Genomic DNA, 18,401 nt, shown 5'->3' on the forward strand with positions numbered 1-18,401 from the left:
TCTTACGGAAAACAGAAGTAGTTCTCTCCAAGGACCTAAAACATCTAGGTCAAGCCGCTTCTCCGGTTGAGCAGTGCACTTTGGTCTTGGGGATTCATTGCTTGATAAGTAGACAGTTCTAAGGCAAAGGTAGCTGAGCCTGATGTTAGCGTTCGAAGCACCGTGGAATAGCCCTAATCAAAATAATTTAAGTCATTTAGCCCATCAAGTTGAAGCCTCAAGTTTCTCTTCCTACTGATAGCGTTTGCCTACTATGGGGGAAAGGTGATGTCACTCATGGGGCTTAGCCATTTTTTTCAGAGGAAATTGGCTATAGAAATATTGTAGGTGACAGAAAACAGTAATGTAGCTACGCTGCAGATGTATTCTGTGGTCCTGGCATTTGGTGAGAAGGGCAGAGTCATCTCACCAATCTGCTGGTACCCAGGTGCCTGCCTGTTCTAGAGCAGAAGATGGTGTTGGGGGAGAACGACACTTGCCTCAGATCTCACAACGGCAAAAGTAAGACAAATGCTTGGAATAGAAAACATGGTCATTTACACTGGTGCCACGTTTCGGTACGGCACACCTCAACCACTGTGGTCCTAGAATTGGAAATAACCTCCTGAAGTGCTATAATACCTGCATTTCTGCAAAGTCCTAACCGCTGCTGATGGTTGAAACTTAAAATGTATTCTCTAAATCAAAGACCTGATGCTTCTTGCAGGTTATTGTCTGTTTTCACTTGAAATACATATCCTCTAAATTTAAAAAAATATGTGCTTTTCAGTCACAAAGTACCTACCATCATTTCTGCTAAGGGAACAAATCCAATAACAACTTTGTTGTCCTGGCGGGTCTGGATTTCCTGAATGTTTCCTCTTCTTTGTGCCAGGTCTGCCAGGACAGGGCTGAGATAATCTTTAGTTACTGTAACCTCGAGATTCATCAGAGGCTCTAAAACTTGCTTATTAGCTTTCTTCAGAGCCTAAAGAAATGAAAGAATGTTAATCCTTCTTTCCTAAGCTAGGGCTCTAGCAAAAACACATAAGCTTGCTTTAACTCTAACATTTATAAGTCATCAAGAATTTCCATGCATGATAACTGTCTAGATCTCTTGTATGTTGTATGTTGCAAGGGGGTATTTAGTAAAGCTTTTTTATACAGAGTACCTGTGAACATGTGCCAAGAGTCAAGGAAAATATTCCTCCCCTTTCAAAGATTCACTTCTTCATGTCTATAGTTACAGTCCATGTTACATAGGACAATGAAGGAAATAAAGGGGAGAGCTTTAAAAAAATTTAACACAATAAGGTAGTAGAAACAAATTATTTAAAATAAACTCTCTTGTAATACAGAGGCCAAGACCATGTACATAAAGAATATGAAAACTGAAAATATCTTTTGGAATAAAATGGCGGTGGGAAAAGGTAAAAATTAAGAGGAAAAATGCTACAACTAAGAAAAGGATTACATTCTGTGTAACTGAATAAGACAAACTGTGCTTATGGAACTGTTCTTAGTCCTCTTTGACAATCTTTTCCCTTGGTAATATTGTCTAATTGCAGAGTTCAAACTTATGCGGCTTCCTCAAAAACTTTAAATCCTGTCCAGCCCACAGTCTGAGTGCTACTCCATTGCCCTGCTTTGGGATAGTGTTGGAATATCCTACAGCTCCTCCAATAGGCCCCAACCTGAGCTCATCGTTTTCTTTTCCAAACACTCTGCTCTTCGCCATTCCTGTTCAGTTCATTTGGATGTGCATCTTTGACTTCCTTTCCTCCAAGTAAGCTGTAAAAATTCCATTCCTAGTGCTGGTATCCTACTTCAGACCTAATCCATTTCCTAGACTATCTCTTCTCTACCCTAATCCCTCTGGTACTGATTATACTTCCCTCTTTAAAAACTGTTATTCTCCACTGGTCTCAGAACAAAGTTCAAAACTCTTTAATGTAGTTTTTAAAGGTTTCTCTATATTCTGACCCCATTTTACTTTTCCAACACTATGCTACTACAGCTAAAGGGACTTTGTCTGCAATGTCCCCTACCATGCCCAAATCCTCCAAAATCATCAGAACTCAAATATTAATTTCTCTCTAAGAATCCTCCCCAATTTCCTGCTTCCCAGCTTTTATGGTACTCTGCCGGTTTTATCTAATACTTTGACTGTTTGGCTAAATTGAATTCCCTCACTAAATCACATGCTCCTTGATGTAGAGAAAAATATAATCATCCTATTTGTGTCCTCAGTGCCTAGTGAAGTACAAGCACAACACGAATGACTCAATATACGAAGCACTGGTTATTAACCTCTCATAAGCAGAGAGAAGGAGCTTCCCCTTGAAGCTTAACAGGGGTAGCAGTACTTCCATTAGGAGTATTTTAGTTAAAGTAATGAATTATAATTAAAGACTAAATGTAAGCCCCCATAAAATTCTTGTTCTCTAGAACAGTCTTATTAAAAAGGTTAAACAACTCAGAAATACCTGATCTTAGTTTTAGAATCTTACATTTTGAAAGACAGACCAATATATTGGGTCTTGCAGTTAGTTTGGAAACATTAGATCATTTTTTTGGATTACCATTATTTGAATATTAAAATCAATTTCAAGATAAACTTTACTTGAAGGTGAATGTTCTCAACAATATGCCTACTTTAGAGGTAATATTTCTAACTACATTCTAAGGTGAATAATATCTATTTTTTTCAAAACAGGTTTTTCTAATCAAACTTTTCAAGAAGTATGAATTTAAACTCATATGAAAGATATTGGGCCTTGAGTCAGGGGCTTACAGTATTTAAATTAACCTTATAATTAATCACATTAATTATGAATTCAAATAAAACTATAGAAAAATCAGGTCTCAAACAGTCCAAGTATTAGAAAATGGTTAGAAAGGGAAGTGTTATAATGCAAAATCGATCACCTACAAAACTAGGGTAATTCAACACTGAGAAGAATGCATGGACTCAGCATCCAGCACACCCCACTCCTGGGAGTTAATCCAGCTCTGCTAGGTCATTGAGGCAGGAAGCAGAGGGTCCATGACACTCAAGGACATCCCCCTGCCCCAGATAACCACCCCAAGACCACACTGCGGGATGCTTTTCAGAAGGGAAAATGCTTCCCCTGATTTGTTATTCAGTGAGACTTACCTGGTTTCAATGGTCCTTGACTAAAGCAATCATTTGAATAAACATGAAATCCAAAGTTGGAACCAATATTAGATTTTCAATGGCCTTTAGATTATGGTCCATCTTGAGCCAAGTTAACCCCAGATCTGTCCTCTACTCAAACCTACCAACCTTGTCTCTAATGGCTGTGTGTCTGGGATGGGGAAAGCAGAGATGCCACTTAAAGAAGCCTGCTTCTTTCCTAAAATCAGGATATTTCAATAGCAATCAGTGTTACACAGTCATTTCTAAGATCCTCTTTCAAATAAAAATCTGGTGATTAAGAAATCAAAGAGTGTCCATAATAAGAACTTCTGTTGACCACAAGCCTCAGGAGGCAAAGACACAAGGTGAAGTTCTGTAGGCATGGCTGTCTGCAAGATCAGTGGTAGTATACTCCACAGAGTTGCCATAAAGCCGTAAGGATTAGGATAGTTCTATACCTTTTGTACACATCTTGAGACACAGGCTGAAATCATAGTTGTTGAGGTACCAGGATGAATTATCAGGGAATGTAAAGTAATTGCCACATCTTGCATTGGGGATCCAAGCAATGGTCCTAGGCAAGGGAAAAAAAATGTACTATGACTACTCAATATATAGTGATGAGTAACTGAGAAGTGCAAAGAAAGAGGGAGAAAACACTATCAAAATTATGAAAAAGACTGCAACAATATGTCACAGGAGTGATTAAATAGTTGGGTGGGAAGCTAATACTTCCTCTAAAAGCGTACCCTACCTTGAAGGCACACACTATGAATTCCATTTTCAATGGCCTCTTGGGAGACCTTCAAAAGGTCTTCCCCAACACTTGCAGCATACTCAATCACTGGCATTACAGATGATGTTTCAGTTGGCCTTGTTTCCACTTCAACAGTCACGAGATGCCGTTTGTCTCCTAAAGTTCTATCTAAGGTATCTGTAAACAAACAAATGGAATATACCTCAGAGATTTGTTCTGAAAAGGTATCAAGGTGCTACAATCAACAAGCTCAAGGTCTCACAGAAGATACAGTGGGAGAGAATATTAACAATGGCACTAAATACAGTATAAAAAATCAGAGTAAAGAGCTCTACCAACAAAGCATCTGCTTCCAAGTTTATCAATGTTAAAAACCTGCTCTGTATCACCTACTACTGTTTCAATGTTCACATGTGTTGGGGCACATGATACGAAGATGATACTTTTAAACTTTTCAAAATGTATCTTATGTGATTGAAGTCCTTTCAATTATAAAAGTACACAAGTTTAGCTAATGAAAACTAAAAGGTTTTTAAATACTGCCAACCCACAAACTGTTACATTTCATATATTCTTCCAGTAATATTTTAAGCACTTAATGTTTAAAATTTCTTTTCCAAAAAACAAGTAAAATGGTTTTTGAAAACAGTATCTCTTATTTGCTAATAGCTGTTACCAATCTCCAGTATTTTACTAAAATAAAACTACGTTATATTTATGTGAGTGGCCATGTAACACAGTCACTCACGGCCTTCATTCAAAACTAAGAGTTAATTATGGTCTATAAATCTTCATAATTCCTTTTAAAGTTCATCACTTTTACATTATAAAATATTTTATATTTAAAAATACATGTATAAGCTAAAAGTATGTATATAAATACATAAAAGCTTATATGAGCATCCATGAAACCTAAAACTATTAAAGAAACATTAGAGTACTACCAATATCTAGGAGCCTTCTGAAGCAACTACTCTCATATTTAACTACTCTCATGGTTTTCCTTTGAGTCATATCACATATGCACATATCCCTAAACAACAGTTTACTTCTGCTTCGTTTGGAATTTGTTAATACACCATATTTATTCCACAACTTCCTTCTTTTGTTCCATATGTTTGTGCGAGTCATCTGAGCTATTTTCCGACTCCAGCCCACCTCCTTGACATCTAATAGTCAGCGCTTGGCATTCCACAATGAGGAAGAACTCTCCCTCTTCTTCCCCAGTTATTTATCTTTGTATTATCAGTACAGACTCATGAATTCCTATTTTTTTCCTCTATGGTCTATAATTATTGTACTTAATTATCTCAGTGTTCAAATTAATCCAGATTTGGCCAGTGGAGTTTCTTCAAGCTAGTTCCTGTGTCCTTATATGCCCTCCCAATCATTTCTTTAAGCATTTCTTGCCTTTCCCAAGACGTTAGTAACTGAACACTGCTTTAAGCAATTAAACAGAGAAAGAGAGAGAGAGAGAGACAAAGAGAGACAGAGAAATAAACAAAAACAGCAAGTCCTAAAAGTTTTATTTTTTACCTGTGGCACGAACCGAGTTTAGGATGGTCTCCCGGTATGCTATCTGGAGAGGACCTAGATAGGTCTCCAGTCCATACTCCCTCTTGATTCGATCATGAATAATTTCAATATGTAATTCCCCCATACCACATAGGACAGTCTGGTTACAAGAGGAAGAAAATAAAACAAAAAATATGGGAAAATTACATGTATTGCAAAACAGTATATAAAGGTATGATGTTAATATATATTTAAGATACTTTTCATTAATTACACACTGAGTTTCCTTTGCAATTTTTTTTTGGGAGGACTCTAACGTCAAAACACTGTTTTTTACTTTTCTGACTGGAATGATAAATCAATTAAAAGTAAATTACCTGGCTATTCATTCTCTCCTGCCACAATAGTTGAATTATCTACTGGGCAAGTGGCATCTAGCTAGGACTATACTTCCCAACCACAAAGCTAAGTTCCAGCCAATGCAAGATGAGTATAATTGATGTTGGCAACTTCTGGGTTGTGCCTGTAAGAAAACCCTTTTCTTAACCAAAATGTAGACAACTGTCTTGACACGTGGATAAGTGCTAAAGCTTCTGAATGGAGGGAATAACGTTTTCCCACAACATTTCCCAACCCCACGGACATCTCCCAACCATCCTGGGTGCCTACAGCTTTGTAAACAGTCAGAAACCTCTAGACTAGCTTGAGCGAGAGAAACTTTTATCTATTTTGAACCAATGTTTTTCTGGGTCCTTGTTAGAACAGCCAAATCTGCATCAAAACCAATTAAGACATGTATTTCTTTTTAGTAAGTGGTTATACCTAAAGAAGGTCTTTTAATGAGAGAGAACATAATGCAAGGTGTCCACATTTGATCCATCTTATTCATATGCCACCTGATAAAGTGAAGAGCTAACTTCACCCAAAGAGAGATCTGGCCTTTGCTCTTGGCCACTGGGAGCAGATTTCTAGGCCCTAGATTATCCTCCCTGATAAAAGTGTCTTTGTTTGCCTCATGGCTTTGCCTACCAGGTAGTCTAACAATGTGATTTATGATGTAGGCTTTTTAACATACCACGTTAGCTCTGACTTCCAGAGAAACTGGAGACTAAAGATATTAGCCTGAACCTATGGGAGGGGCTAGAGACTAAAGGTCAACCACACAGGCAGTGTATGATTAAGCCCCAATAAAAACTCTGGACACCAAAGGCTCGGGTGAGCTTCCATGGTTGGCAATACACTGCCAGGAGGGTAATTATGTCCCTCCTGGATGAAGGAAGCTTTGCAAATGTTTAGAACCCTCCCAGACTTTGCCCTATGCATCTCTTCCTTTGGCTGATTCTAATTTATATCCTTTTGCTTTGATAAAACTGTAATCATAAATTTAAAAACAAATAATCACTTGGTATAGGATTACTATAAAGTTAAAAAGTGAACTAGGTGAGAAAAAAGCAAGTTTGTAGAACAATATAGACAGAATGACTTGTTAACATATATCCTGTACTTACGTATTTGGAAAAACTATGCTGTACTGTATAACAGCACAGCAGAACAGATGTTTGGGGGGAAAAAAAAGTATGGAAGGCTATTCACCAAGTCTTCACAATGGTTACTTCTGCAGGATGGGATTGAGGGACAGTTACTTTGTACACTTGTATATTATTTGCTATTAAAAAGAAAATATAGTGCCATTTTAAAAATAAAAGTTTCTTAAAATAAAAAGCTTCTGTTCTAATTACTGTTTTTATAGCCTTCAAGATCAACTAAACTAAATTACTACTTCATTTGGCTGGCATTTTGGAAAAATAAAATACTCCATATTTTCCAGATTAAGTCACTTTATCCTTTTTAAAGACAAATTTATAATCTTCTTAAGAAACTATTTCTAACATCTCAATAAACTTTACCCCACCCTCCTAAAAAGAGGATGCAGAATGTAATCTTTTCTTGAATCAAGAAAATTAGTTCTTCTACTGTGCTATATTATACAGCACAATTCTGCACCTATTTTATTATTTTATTTTTTTAGCAATAGGGTCTTGCTCTGTCACCCAGGCTAGAGTACAGTGGCACAACCATAGCTCACTGCAGCCTCAAACTCCTGGGCTCAAGCAATCCTCCTGCCTCAGCCTCCTGAGTAACTAGGACTACAGGCATGCACCACCACAACCAGCAAATTTATTTATTTATTTTGAAGAGATGAGGTCTCACTATGTTGCCTAGGCTGGTCTCAACCTCCTGGCCTCAAGGGATCCTTCTGCTTCAGCCTCTGGAAATGCTGAGATTATAGGTAATAGCCATGCCCAGCCAGCAACTACTTTAGAACTCTATTTAGATTGTAATTTATCCCTTCTCTCCTATTTTAGGTATGCTCCGGTCATTAAAAGCACCTTCCAATCCTTCCTCTAGTAATGCTTCTATAAGCCTTAGCATAAGAGGCTCAAGGCTTTGTCTTGGGGTTGAAATTTATTTCAAAATTTCACAAAAAGCTATCTTTTGGAAGGTCACAATGTTAGGGAGTAGTTTATATATATGAAGTGTAATTACATTAGGGAATTAAGAAGAATTTATTTAGGCTTGACAGTCAACATAAAAACCAGAAATTTATAAGAAAATCAAAAAAGAAACCCTTTTCTTTCAGGGGCACAGACCAAGCAATGTTTTAAATATATGCACATGTGTGTGTATGGCACGCTCGAGCACACATACACACACAAACAGGCTATCATAGAAAGGATTCTAGGGTTAAGTAATAATATACCTACTTGTCCAGAGTCAGGATCTACCCTCACTTTTAAACTTGGATCTTCACGCTGAAGGCATTTCAATGCATGATCCAAATCTGTGAGATAAACAACTGTTATCTTGGTATTTCATTATTTAAATAACTTACTATATGTTCTAGTAGGGAAAATAGATGAACACGCAAACAAATTTTAAAAAAGAAAACTTCAAACAGCCATAAATGTTGTAGTAGAGAATAAAACAAGGTGATGTAATAGTGATGAGAGGCTACTTTGACACTGGGTGATCTGGGAAGGCCTCTCTAGGATAATTTGCCTGCGGCCTTGGGGCCACATCTGGCCTTCTGGATCCTTGAGTGTGGCCTTTTGACTGAATAATAAAGGGATTTGTTCTGTGAAGTCTGAATGTGGTCAAGGGGTTGCACTTGGGGATCTGGAGACCACATGTGGCCTTGAGGCTGCAGGTTCCCCACCCCTGATTTAGGTAAAGACAAAAAAAAAAAAAAAAAGAAGAAGAAGAAGAAGAAACCTATAGGCAAAATCCTGAAGAAAAAGAATTCCAGACAGAAGCAATGGCTGTGCAAGAAACATTTTTTGCTAACATTGGGAAAAACAGCAAGAAGGCCTACTAGTAGCTCGAGATTGGTGGGCAAAAGGAAGATTAGCAGCAGATGAGGAGATGTGTGACAGGGATCATATCACATAAGGTCTTATAGGCCATGGTGAGGAGTCTGGGTTTGCACCGGGAAGCTCCTTAAGGGTTTTAAAAGGGGCAGTAACCAGTGGCTCACACCTGTAATCCTAGCATTCTGGGAGGCCGAGGCAGGAGTATTGCTTGAGCTCAGTTTCAGACCAGCCAGAACAAGAGCGAGATCCTGTGTCTACTAAAAATAGAAAAATTAGCTGGGCATCATGGCGGGTGCCTATAGTCCCAGCTGCTTGGGAGGCTGAGGCAAGAGGATTGCTCAAGCCCAGGAGTTTGGGGTTGCTGTGAGCTGTGATAACGCCACTGCACTCTACCCAGGAAAACAGAGCAAGACTCTATCTCAAAAAAAAAAAAAAAAAAAGGGGGGGGGGTCAGTAACATCACCTGATTATATTTTGCAAAGAACAATCTAGGAGCAGACCAAAAAGCAAGATGCCTTCAAAAAAACACTGGCAGTAACAAAAAAACTGGCAAAAAATTACATCATGAATAAAGAGATACTAGTATGACAACTCTATGATAAATTATCACAACCACAGAAGAAATAAGAATATATTATTTACATTAAATATGCCATCTAAAGTGATACTTTAATACAATCAATTAACTGATAAGCATTCTCTCTCTCTTTATAAAAGAAAGATGTTAGAAGTTCCACAGACATGAAGTATACCTAAAGAAAAGAGGTGAGCAATGGATTCATGAGCTAACCTTAGAAGTCACAAATACAGCGTTCTTAGGTATATAAACCCGGATTTCTAGACCTGTACTGTCCAAACATTAACTATTAGCCATTTGTAGGCATTACTGATATGAACTGACAGGAGCTGTAAAGGTAAAATACAAACTAGGTTTCAAAGACATATTATGAAAAAAAGAATGTAAAATATCTTAATACTTTTTTATACTGGTTACATGTTAAAATGATAATATTTAGATATACTGGTTTAAGTGAAAATATATTATAAAATTAATTTCACCAGTTTTAGTTTTATGTGGCTGTAAGAAAATTTTAAATTATGTATGTGGATCACATTCTATTTCTATTGGACAAATACTGTTCTAGATCCTTGACATCCCAAAGTGGGATCCAAGGACCAGCACTGGTATCATCTAGAGCCTGATAGAAATGCAGAATCTTAGGTTCCAGACCGACTGAGTCAGAGTTTACACTTTAATAAGAATCTCAGGAGACGTGTATGCACAAAGTTAAGAGGCATTATTTTAGATAATATTTTTAAGCATGTAGAGATACTTAAAGAGGGTAACAATGCATATGACACTATGCTGCTTTTGTAATAAAAAGACAATTTTTACTATAAAATAAACAAGTTCATTTAAAAAATATTTATACTCTATCCTTCAAGGAGTTTACTGGGGTGAAAACACTTAGAGCATTATGATACCCCCAGGGTGTCAAGTGCTACAATAGGCCTATGGGGTAAACACAGAAGAAGCACAGAAAAAGAAACATGTTGACCTGCTCAAAAGAAGTGTAAGTAAGGGAGCTCTGGGAAGTTCCCTCCTCTCAGGGGCCTGTGACCTCTAAGCTAATGCCCCTTAATGAGACTTTCTTTGGACACCAAACTTTTTCTCCCTAAAGTAGTTAAAAGCTTGAGTATTAAGATGTAAAATTGGCTAGTACAATGTAACTCAATCCCACAATTTGAATTTAGGTGCACACACTACATTTGAAATATGAAATGACTTTCAAATATATTTAAAAGAACTCATGGGTTACTTTGTTTGGGCAGCCCCCGCCCTTAAATGCCTCGTCACTCCTGATGCAACAAGCTTGGTCAACTTTGATGCACTTGGGCAGCTAGATTCATCATTACCTGATCCTTCTCCACTAGAGTCAAGACTATACCTAGCTCACGCCTGTAATCCTAACACTTTGGGAGCCCAAGACAGGATGATCACTTGTGGTCAGGAGTTTGAGACCAGCCTGAGCCAAGAGTGAGACCCCATCTCTACAAAAAATACAAAAATTAGCTGAGTGTGGTGGCGCTGTGCCTGTAGTCCCAAGCCACTTGGGAGGCTGAGGCAGGAGGATTGCTTGTGCCCAGGAGTTTGAGATTACAGTGAGCTACGATGGCACCACTGCACTCTAACCAGGGTGACAGAGTGAGACCCTGTCTCAGGAAAAAAAAAAAAAAAAAAAAAAGCCTGTACGTAGCTGGCCTCAGAGCATTTTAAAGCAACAGAAAATGCTGCTGCAAAACAAATGCTGTTCCTTCCCCAACTGGACAAGAAAAGACCCAGTTTCCTTCAGTAACCTTGGGGCTGCCTTATATCTGCACTCAGATTTCCTTCATGTGAACTCCATCTGGGAAAGTAAGGAACTGGAACCCCTACTTGGCCAGGGATCTCCCTCCGTCTTTCCCACTTGGTCCTCAGGAAAACATGGGGAGGCAATAAAGGTTGCTTTTGTTTTTCTATAATCTGTGAGTCCAACTTGTCTGCAAGGAAAAAAAAAAAAAAAAAAAGGCTTCTAATGTCACCTCTAGAACTACAAGGTTTGTCCTTAAATAGACTAACATAGGAATTCAGTGCGAGCCTCATACTGTGGTGATGCTTGAGCTGAGACCTAAAGAAAGAAAAAACCTTTTCCAGGCAAACAAGTTCAGGGGATACCATTATAATGCAAGAGAGAACAAATGAAAAGAAACAGCAATGCAAAAAGAGTACAGCATCTTCAGGAAATCAGAACTACTTTAAGTTTCAAGAAATGAGGCCAGGCAAGAGGGCTTGTGGCAAAGCCTGCTGGTAGCCTTCTACTCTACTCTGCTGCTGCTTCCTTAAAATGCTACTTTTACCAGACTCCCTTGAAACTGGGTAGCCCTATGTGTCAGTGCTGGCCAATGACATATGACAAATCTTAAGAGGGAAGGGGGTACATCTTCTTCCTCCCCATTTCTCCTTTTTGCTGTCGGGAACTCCAAGGTGACGCCCAAAGCTCCAGGAGCCATTATAGGGCTACACACTCAGAGAGGCAGGGCAGAAAGATGGGAGCCTGGGTTCTTGGTAACACTGTGGTGCCACTCTTTAACCCTTGGCTACCAGTTCTTCTTTTATAAGAGAGAGAAAAAAACTTTTGTTTTATTAAAACAATTGTTATTTGGGGGGCTTCCTATGTAACCAAATCTAATTGGAAATGATACAACTGGAATCACAGGCTTTATATACCACACTAAAGAGTTTGGGTCTCTGTTATATGTAATGAGAAGCCACTGAAGAATTCTGAGCTAATATGCTAAAGAACAAAGTATATAATTCTCTAAAGGTCAAACAATATTAGTCATAGCATATAAATATCTTCACTGAGTTTTAGAAGGTGAGCTAGAAAACAAAGTAAAATAGCATTTTTATACATGGTGATAAGAAACTGAATTGATTATACTGTCTAATATACCAGAAGGGCAGTTCTAGGGCCAATTACTTAGAATCCCATAGATAGCCCTATAAGAATGAGAGTAAGGAAAAATATGAGAAAATGGCTAAGACAAGAAAAAAAAAAAAAATGAAGGCATTCAAAAAAGTCAAACACCTTACATAAAAAACTAGACAAACCATAATAAATTCAGATAAAATTTAACTCAATCACATAAATCTTTTGCGGTATAACTATTTGATATAAATTATCAGAGCACTAATTAGTTGATACACCAAGACTGTTTATACCTGGCTGCTTAGCCACTGATGGCGGTTCTATGGTACAGAAGAAAACAGGTTCTGGAATCTCCACACCAGCCAATAAAATTTTCTCTGCTTCATTGCTTTGTTTATGCTTCTTTTCTCCTTCCCTTTCGGCTCTACGAGCTGCAGCTAATGTGCTGGACTTGGATGACACAATGGTGTCTCCAGTGACAGTCTGCAAGAAAACAAGATGACTTGGAATAAAACAGGCTCTTGGCAAGCACTCGTCCTCCACCAAAAACTACAAGATAAGAAAAATTTTAATGTGGCATTTTCTTTTCATCAGGAACTTAAAAGAGAAATTCACAAAGCTTATTATAACTTTGTATTAATATAAGTAAAGTTAATTTAACTTGTATAAGCATTCTATCCAAAATACTGCTATACTGTTACAATAATTTTTAACAACAATAAAATACACACACACATCCAAAATTTGTTTGGCAAAACAATGTACCTTCCTAAATTTCCAATCATGATGAGACAGGTTAGGTGTACATTATAGTGTTTTACCACCCATTAGAATTTATTACTATTTTTTTTCTTTTGAGACAGTGTCTCGCTCTGTCACCCCAGATAGAGTGCAGTGGTGTGATCACAGGTCACTGCAACCTCAAACTCCTGGACTCAAGCAATCCTCTTGCCTCAGCCTCCCAAGTAGCTGGGACTACAGGCATGCACCATGACACCTGGCTAATTTTTCTATTTTTGGTAGAGACAGGGTCTTGCTCTTGGTTCAGGCTGGTCTCAAACTCCTGAGCTCAAAAGCAATCCTCCCACCCCAGCCTTCCAGAGTGCCAGGATTAGAGGCATGAGCCACCTTGTCCAGCCAGAATTTATTACTATTTTACAGAAAATCCTCTATCAACTGAAATATACAATTAAGCAGAATACCCTTGAACATGCAGAATTGCTGGCTTCTGTGTAGAGCCCAGTTATTTTTTAAAACTAGAAATTGACTTTTAAACTTTTATATGATAAAGTTCTGTGCCAATTTCCTTCTCTATGAAAACATCCTACTGAAGCAACGGTTCAAACATATTTGTACAGCTTCTTCAAATATGTACAAGGAACTCCTGCCTTCAGGTAGAAAGAGGGGACATTTCAATGCCAGAAGTCCAGTAACCAGACTATGGGAATTTTCTACTAAAGGATCTTAAAATTTGCAATTAACCATGAAGAATTAAAATGTTAAAAGTAACAATGTTTATCCTAAATGCCAAATGTATCAAAGTTTAATGAGAAAACTGTATTTGACTTATCCATATAAATGAAATATCCTTAGTTTTAACCCACCAAAAATAGACAGGGCATCAAGTATTTTCATCCATTCTTCCCACAATATCTATGGAGTGCCTACTATGTGCAAGCACTGATCTAGGGACTAAGGATAGAGCAGTGAACAAGACACAAAAATCCTGACCTTCATTGACAAAATATCTTTAGTTATTACGTGATCAGTTATAAGTCTAGATTAAATTTTCTGCAATGATCAAGACAGGAAAAAACCCAGTGGGAATAAAACAATATTTTATGTAAACTTAAAACACACATATGTATCCATAAATAGTGTATCATTTTACTTGGATTTGAACTTTATATGAATATAATCCATCTTGTCTGTCGTCTTCCGTAATTTACTTTTCTTTCTAGTAAATGTATGAGATTCAACCATGTTGATGAATATGCCACAATATTCATTATTCCACTATTGATAGATATTTGGATTGTATATGGGAATTACTTCCTGAAGAAATCATTTGGTCACTTACGTGTTTAAGGCCAACGGTCAAAGCAATGTTACCAGCAGTCAGTGAAGGTATTTCTATATGTTGGTCAGCGAATGGCAAAAGCAGACGACTTATTCTCTCCCTGTAAAACCATGGTTTATATTAGTAGAAGTGTTTTAAAAGAAATGAGTGCAGTTTCAGAAAATAACCTAAGCTTCTACTTACGTGCAGTCTCTATTAATATTATGGATGGCTAAATGGGATTTTATCATGCCTGAGTAAATGCGCATAAAAACCAGTGGTCCTCGCTGCTTATCATGGAGAACTTTAAATGCCAGTGCACATAAGTCGCCCTTATACCACTTCCTATAAAATAAAGGAGACATTCCAGAAAGTTTTGTAAAATATACTTCCCATGTATGTATACAGATCAGATCAGAAAATCATTGCAGAAACTTAACCTTAATGTCCTCCAAATATCCCTCATATCTTCTAATAGAGCTACTCAGGGCCATTAAATAATGTCATTACTATGTAACACTGTTCCTCCATTGACTAAATTATTCAATGGAGATCTTACCATTAATTCCTCAAAACTAAAAGAAACAGATCCTCTTCCATATATACCTCTATTTGCAAATAATTTCATTGCCAAGAGGTCTCTCCTCAAAATTTATACCTGGGAATATCACACCACTTCTTAAGAAACCTGCACAGGGTAAACAAACAGGTACTTTTCAATTATAGTTTTCACTCTCTTCTCCCACTTTCTGTCCAGGTGCATAACCATAAAAATCTACACTAAAAATTTGAACTTGTTTACAAAGCCAACATTCTAAAAAGAATGTTGTTCTTAAATCAGTATTCACTGATAGGTTAGAAAGTTTGAATTTTCCTGAAATTGTCAAATTTTGTGCATAGGTGCATCTTTCTGAGGAGAGGCTCCATATTTCCATGAGTTTCAAATGAGGCCATGACTAAAAGTAGGTTAAATACTTATTATAGAACTTCTCCAATCTTACCCTTAATCCGTCTGATTTTTTACCTTAACAAATACTAATATAGAAAGCTTACTATGTACTAGGCACTGTTTCTTGTGCTTTATAAACTTATTTCTTTTTTTAAACCTTTTTTAAAATTAAAAAAAATCTTTTTTCACTCTCTGTTTGAATCACAATAAACTCATTTAATTCTTACAACAACCCCATGAATAGGGGTTGTTGTAAGAATAGGTTCTATTCGTTGCATTTTATAGATGAGATGTTAAGCAATTTGGAAGAGCCAGCATTTAAACCCAATAGTACAAAGTCTGTGCTCACAATCACTTTACCATGATGCTTCTCCAATTTAGAAATATGAAAAGTTATTAGTCATAGTTAACAGAATTAAAGTCTACTTCTCTGCCATTTTGTACAGTGCTCACTCAGTTTTAGAGCACTTACTAACTTAAGTACAAAGCTGTTAGTAACAACAGGAGTAAAACGGTGACCTTTCCTTATAGGCACAAAATATTTTGAGCTTATGAAAAATCCTGAAATTTAGATGAATATATATACAGAACATTTAACAAACATCCCCAGGATACTTCCTTTTTTTTTTTTTTAAGAGAGTCAACATTTACAAAAGCCATACCCTCTTGGCTCCACCCGTAAACATGGCAGGTTACAAGACAAAATGGAAAATGTCCTTTCAAGTAAAAAATGACTACAGCTCTATATTATATCATTTGCAATAATATTCTTCACCATTGTTATTCAAAAATGGTGATTTAACTACTTTTCATGAAACAGCCTATTTGCCTACTTATTTCTTCAAGGCTATAGGATTTTAATCTGTATTACTGCATACTTACAGAAATTCATAATTACGCTCTTCAGGTGACGGTAAGTACATAGTAATAGCATCTAACAAGGGCTGTATGCCTTTGTTTTTCAGGGCACTTCCACATAGCACAGGCACTGCTGTCTGAGCCAGCGTTACTCTGTGTATTGCAGTCTGTAGCTACAAACCAGAAATATAAGTGAGCATTTATTTTGTGTGCAATATATTGGTCTCTGCCAGAATTCTCAAAATTAGAGGCCTCCTCTAACCACCCATGTAAAACACCACTATTCACCATACTTCCATCATTCTCTATGGCTTTATTTTTTTTCTTTTTAACACTAATCACTACCTGGCATGTTACATATTTATCAGGGTATTGTCTGTCTCACATTCTCTACAGGGGTCCCTGTGAACGTTCACATTTTCCCTATGTATGGCGGCGTTTGGGACACCCTGTAGAATGTAAAATCCATATGGGCATTACACAGTAAGTCTCATGAAAATACTATTAAATCCCCAGAAACTAGAAAAGTTCTTAAAATATAATAGGACTCAAAAATATTTCTTGAATAAATAAATTAATATACTTGTGATGTAACCTTTATAGTTCAATAAACTGTTCAGAAGTAAAAATATATAAATCTGAGTTATAATTTCTTCAAATGAATGAGATCCACATTAAACAAAATCAAAAGGAAAATGAGAAATCAAAGTAGAAAAAATTTTTAAAAGACCTCAAAAACTAAGAAAAGCTTTGGATGTGTTTTCAAGCTATTAATAAAATTAGTAGGTCAATGCCACTTCAAACTATAAGCTCTTTGAAAACAGAAATCATGTTATGTGATAACAAAATGTTTAATAAACATCACATTTAAACATTCAAATACTAAACAAAAATTCAAAAATGATGGCTTTTCATTCAAAAGAAAAAAATCAGTCCCCTTCCCCCTTCTAACTTCAAGTGGCTCAAAAGTATGCTTCAGCTATTGTGTTTTTAATTCTTTTCATGAATAACAACTACTAAGTGAATTTGCTGGGCTCATCTTTGGCCCATTTTACAGATTACTGCTTAGAAACACGCTACTTTGTCAACTCTTATGTTTCCTAAAGGAAAATAAACAACATATTTGCCAAATTCATGGGGGAAGGTCCCAGTCAAAACAAAGCAGTGAGTTTCTTGAAGAACTCTGTCATAATTCAATTACTGTCAGTATTTTGCTTGCTGCTTCTCTGGCTTAATGTATGTCAAAAGGAAAGGAAAAAAAAAAAAAAACAAAGAATTATAAAGAGTCTCCATTAAAAAATAAAACAAATTCAGAAAAAATCTTCTGAGAAAAACGGTCATTGTAGTAATTTGAAAAACCAGTAAGTTTTAAATACAAACTTTCTACCTATGATTTCCCTTAAATTCCTTAGAGAAATGATCAGAGAATGAGCAATTAACTGATCCTGAGTCAGTATGCGTAAAAAGGATTTAATTTCTAATTTTGTAAAGTATATCTGATTTGATACCGCAATGAGGAGCCTAAAAAAATAAAAATAAAGTATATCTGAAAATAGTAAATCACTGCGATTAAGTATCAATATTAGTAGTGATTTTACCTTAATATTCTAATTTTTAAGGTAGCACTTTCTAATAGTATGCAAAGTTAAAAACACACACACAAAAGACAGAGAAATCAAACTACATCCAATTAGTATAATTTTGTCAAAGCAATGGAGTAATAAAATCTACCTTTTCAGCTGGCAGCAAATCAAAATTTTCACTAAATTCTCCTAAAACCAAGTCAGCAAATTCGTCATCCAAATCTGCAACCTATAAAGAAAGACTTTAGAGTTCTATAACTTGCATTTATTTTCACAACTATTAACTTGTCTAAATACTATAAATACTTAATATTCAAATATTTTGAGATGGCTACATGATCTACCTTATCCAGGCCAAGCAACTCTTCACACTCTATTTAGAGAGAAAAAGAAAAAAGTTTTTCTTTCGAAAGGAAACTGAAGATATGCTATTCTGAGTTTCCTAAATTGACAGAAATCCTAATAAAGCATTTCAATAAAGTGCTATCTACTCAGAGCACTCAAAAGAAATGAAAGAAAACACACAATTTATAAACGATGATAGTACATACAATGGGTTGCCATTTTTAAGATCAATTTGGGGATTTTAGTTCATAAAAAAGGTTCATCTGGTATCCCTCTACTATATTCTGAATGTTCATCAGATATCCCAAGACAGTCAAATTAAAAGAACTAATGTTATTGTAATACTGCACTAAAG

General features: G+C 36.5%; 1 protein-coding gene across 1 annotated transcript in view; it reads right to left on the reverse strand.

Moving 5' to 3' along the window:
* Nucleotides 1-25: 25 nt before the first annotated feature.
* The window catches only part of GFM2 (GTP dependent ribosome recycling factor mitochondrial 2), a 40,114-nt gene continuing 21,738 nt past the window's right edge, over nt 26-18,401 (reverse strand). Inside the window, exons 11-21 of the mRNA XM_069492809.1 lie at nt 17,850-17,930; nt 16,143-16,291; nt 14,516-14,656; nt 14,333-14,432; nt 12,546-12,735; nt 8,177-8,253; nt 5,433-5,571; nt 3,894-4,073; nt 3,598-3,713; nt 785-967; nt 26-173 (exon numbers count right to left, since the gene is read on the reverse strand). Of these exons, the coding sequence (XP_069348910.1) occupies nt 45-173; nt 785-967; nt 3,598-3,713; nt 3,894-4,073; nt 5,433-5,571; nt 8,177-8,253; nt 12,546-12,735; nt 14,333-14,432; nt 14,516-14,656; nt 16,143-16,291; nt 17,850-17,930 (1,485 nt within the window). The 3' untranslated portion in view covers nt 26-44. The remainder of the gene's footprint in view (nt 174-784; nt 968-3,597; nt 3,714-3,893; nt 4,074-5,432; nt 5,572-8,176; nt 8,254-12,545; nt 12,736-14,332; nt 14,433-14,515; nt 14,657-16,142; nt 16,292-17,849; nt 17,931-18,401) is intronic.

This window comes from Eulemur rufifrons, chromosome 17 (genome assembly GCF_041146395.1).
Source record: "Eulemur rufifrons isolate Redbay chromosome 17, OSU_ERuf_1, whole genome shotgun sequence".
Classification (NCBI taxonomy): domain Eukaryota; kingdom Metazoa; phylum Chordata; class Mammalia; order Primates; family Lemuridae; genus Eulemur; species Eulemur rufifrons.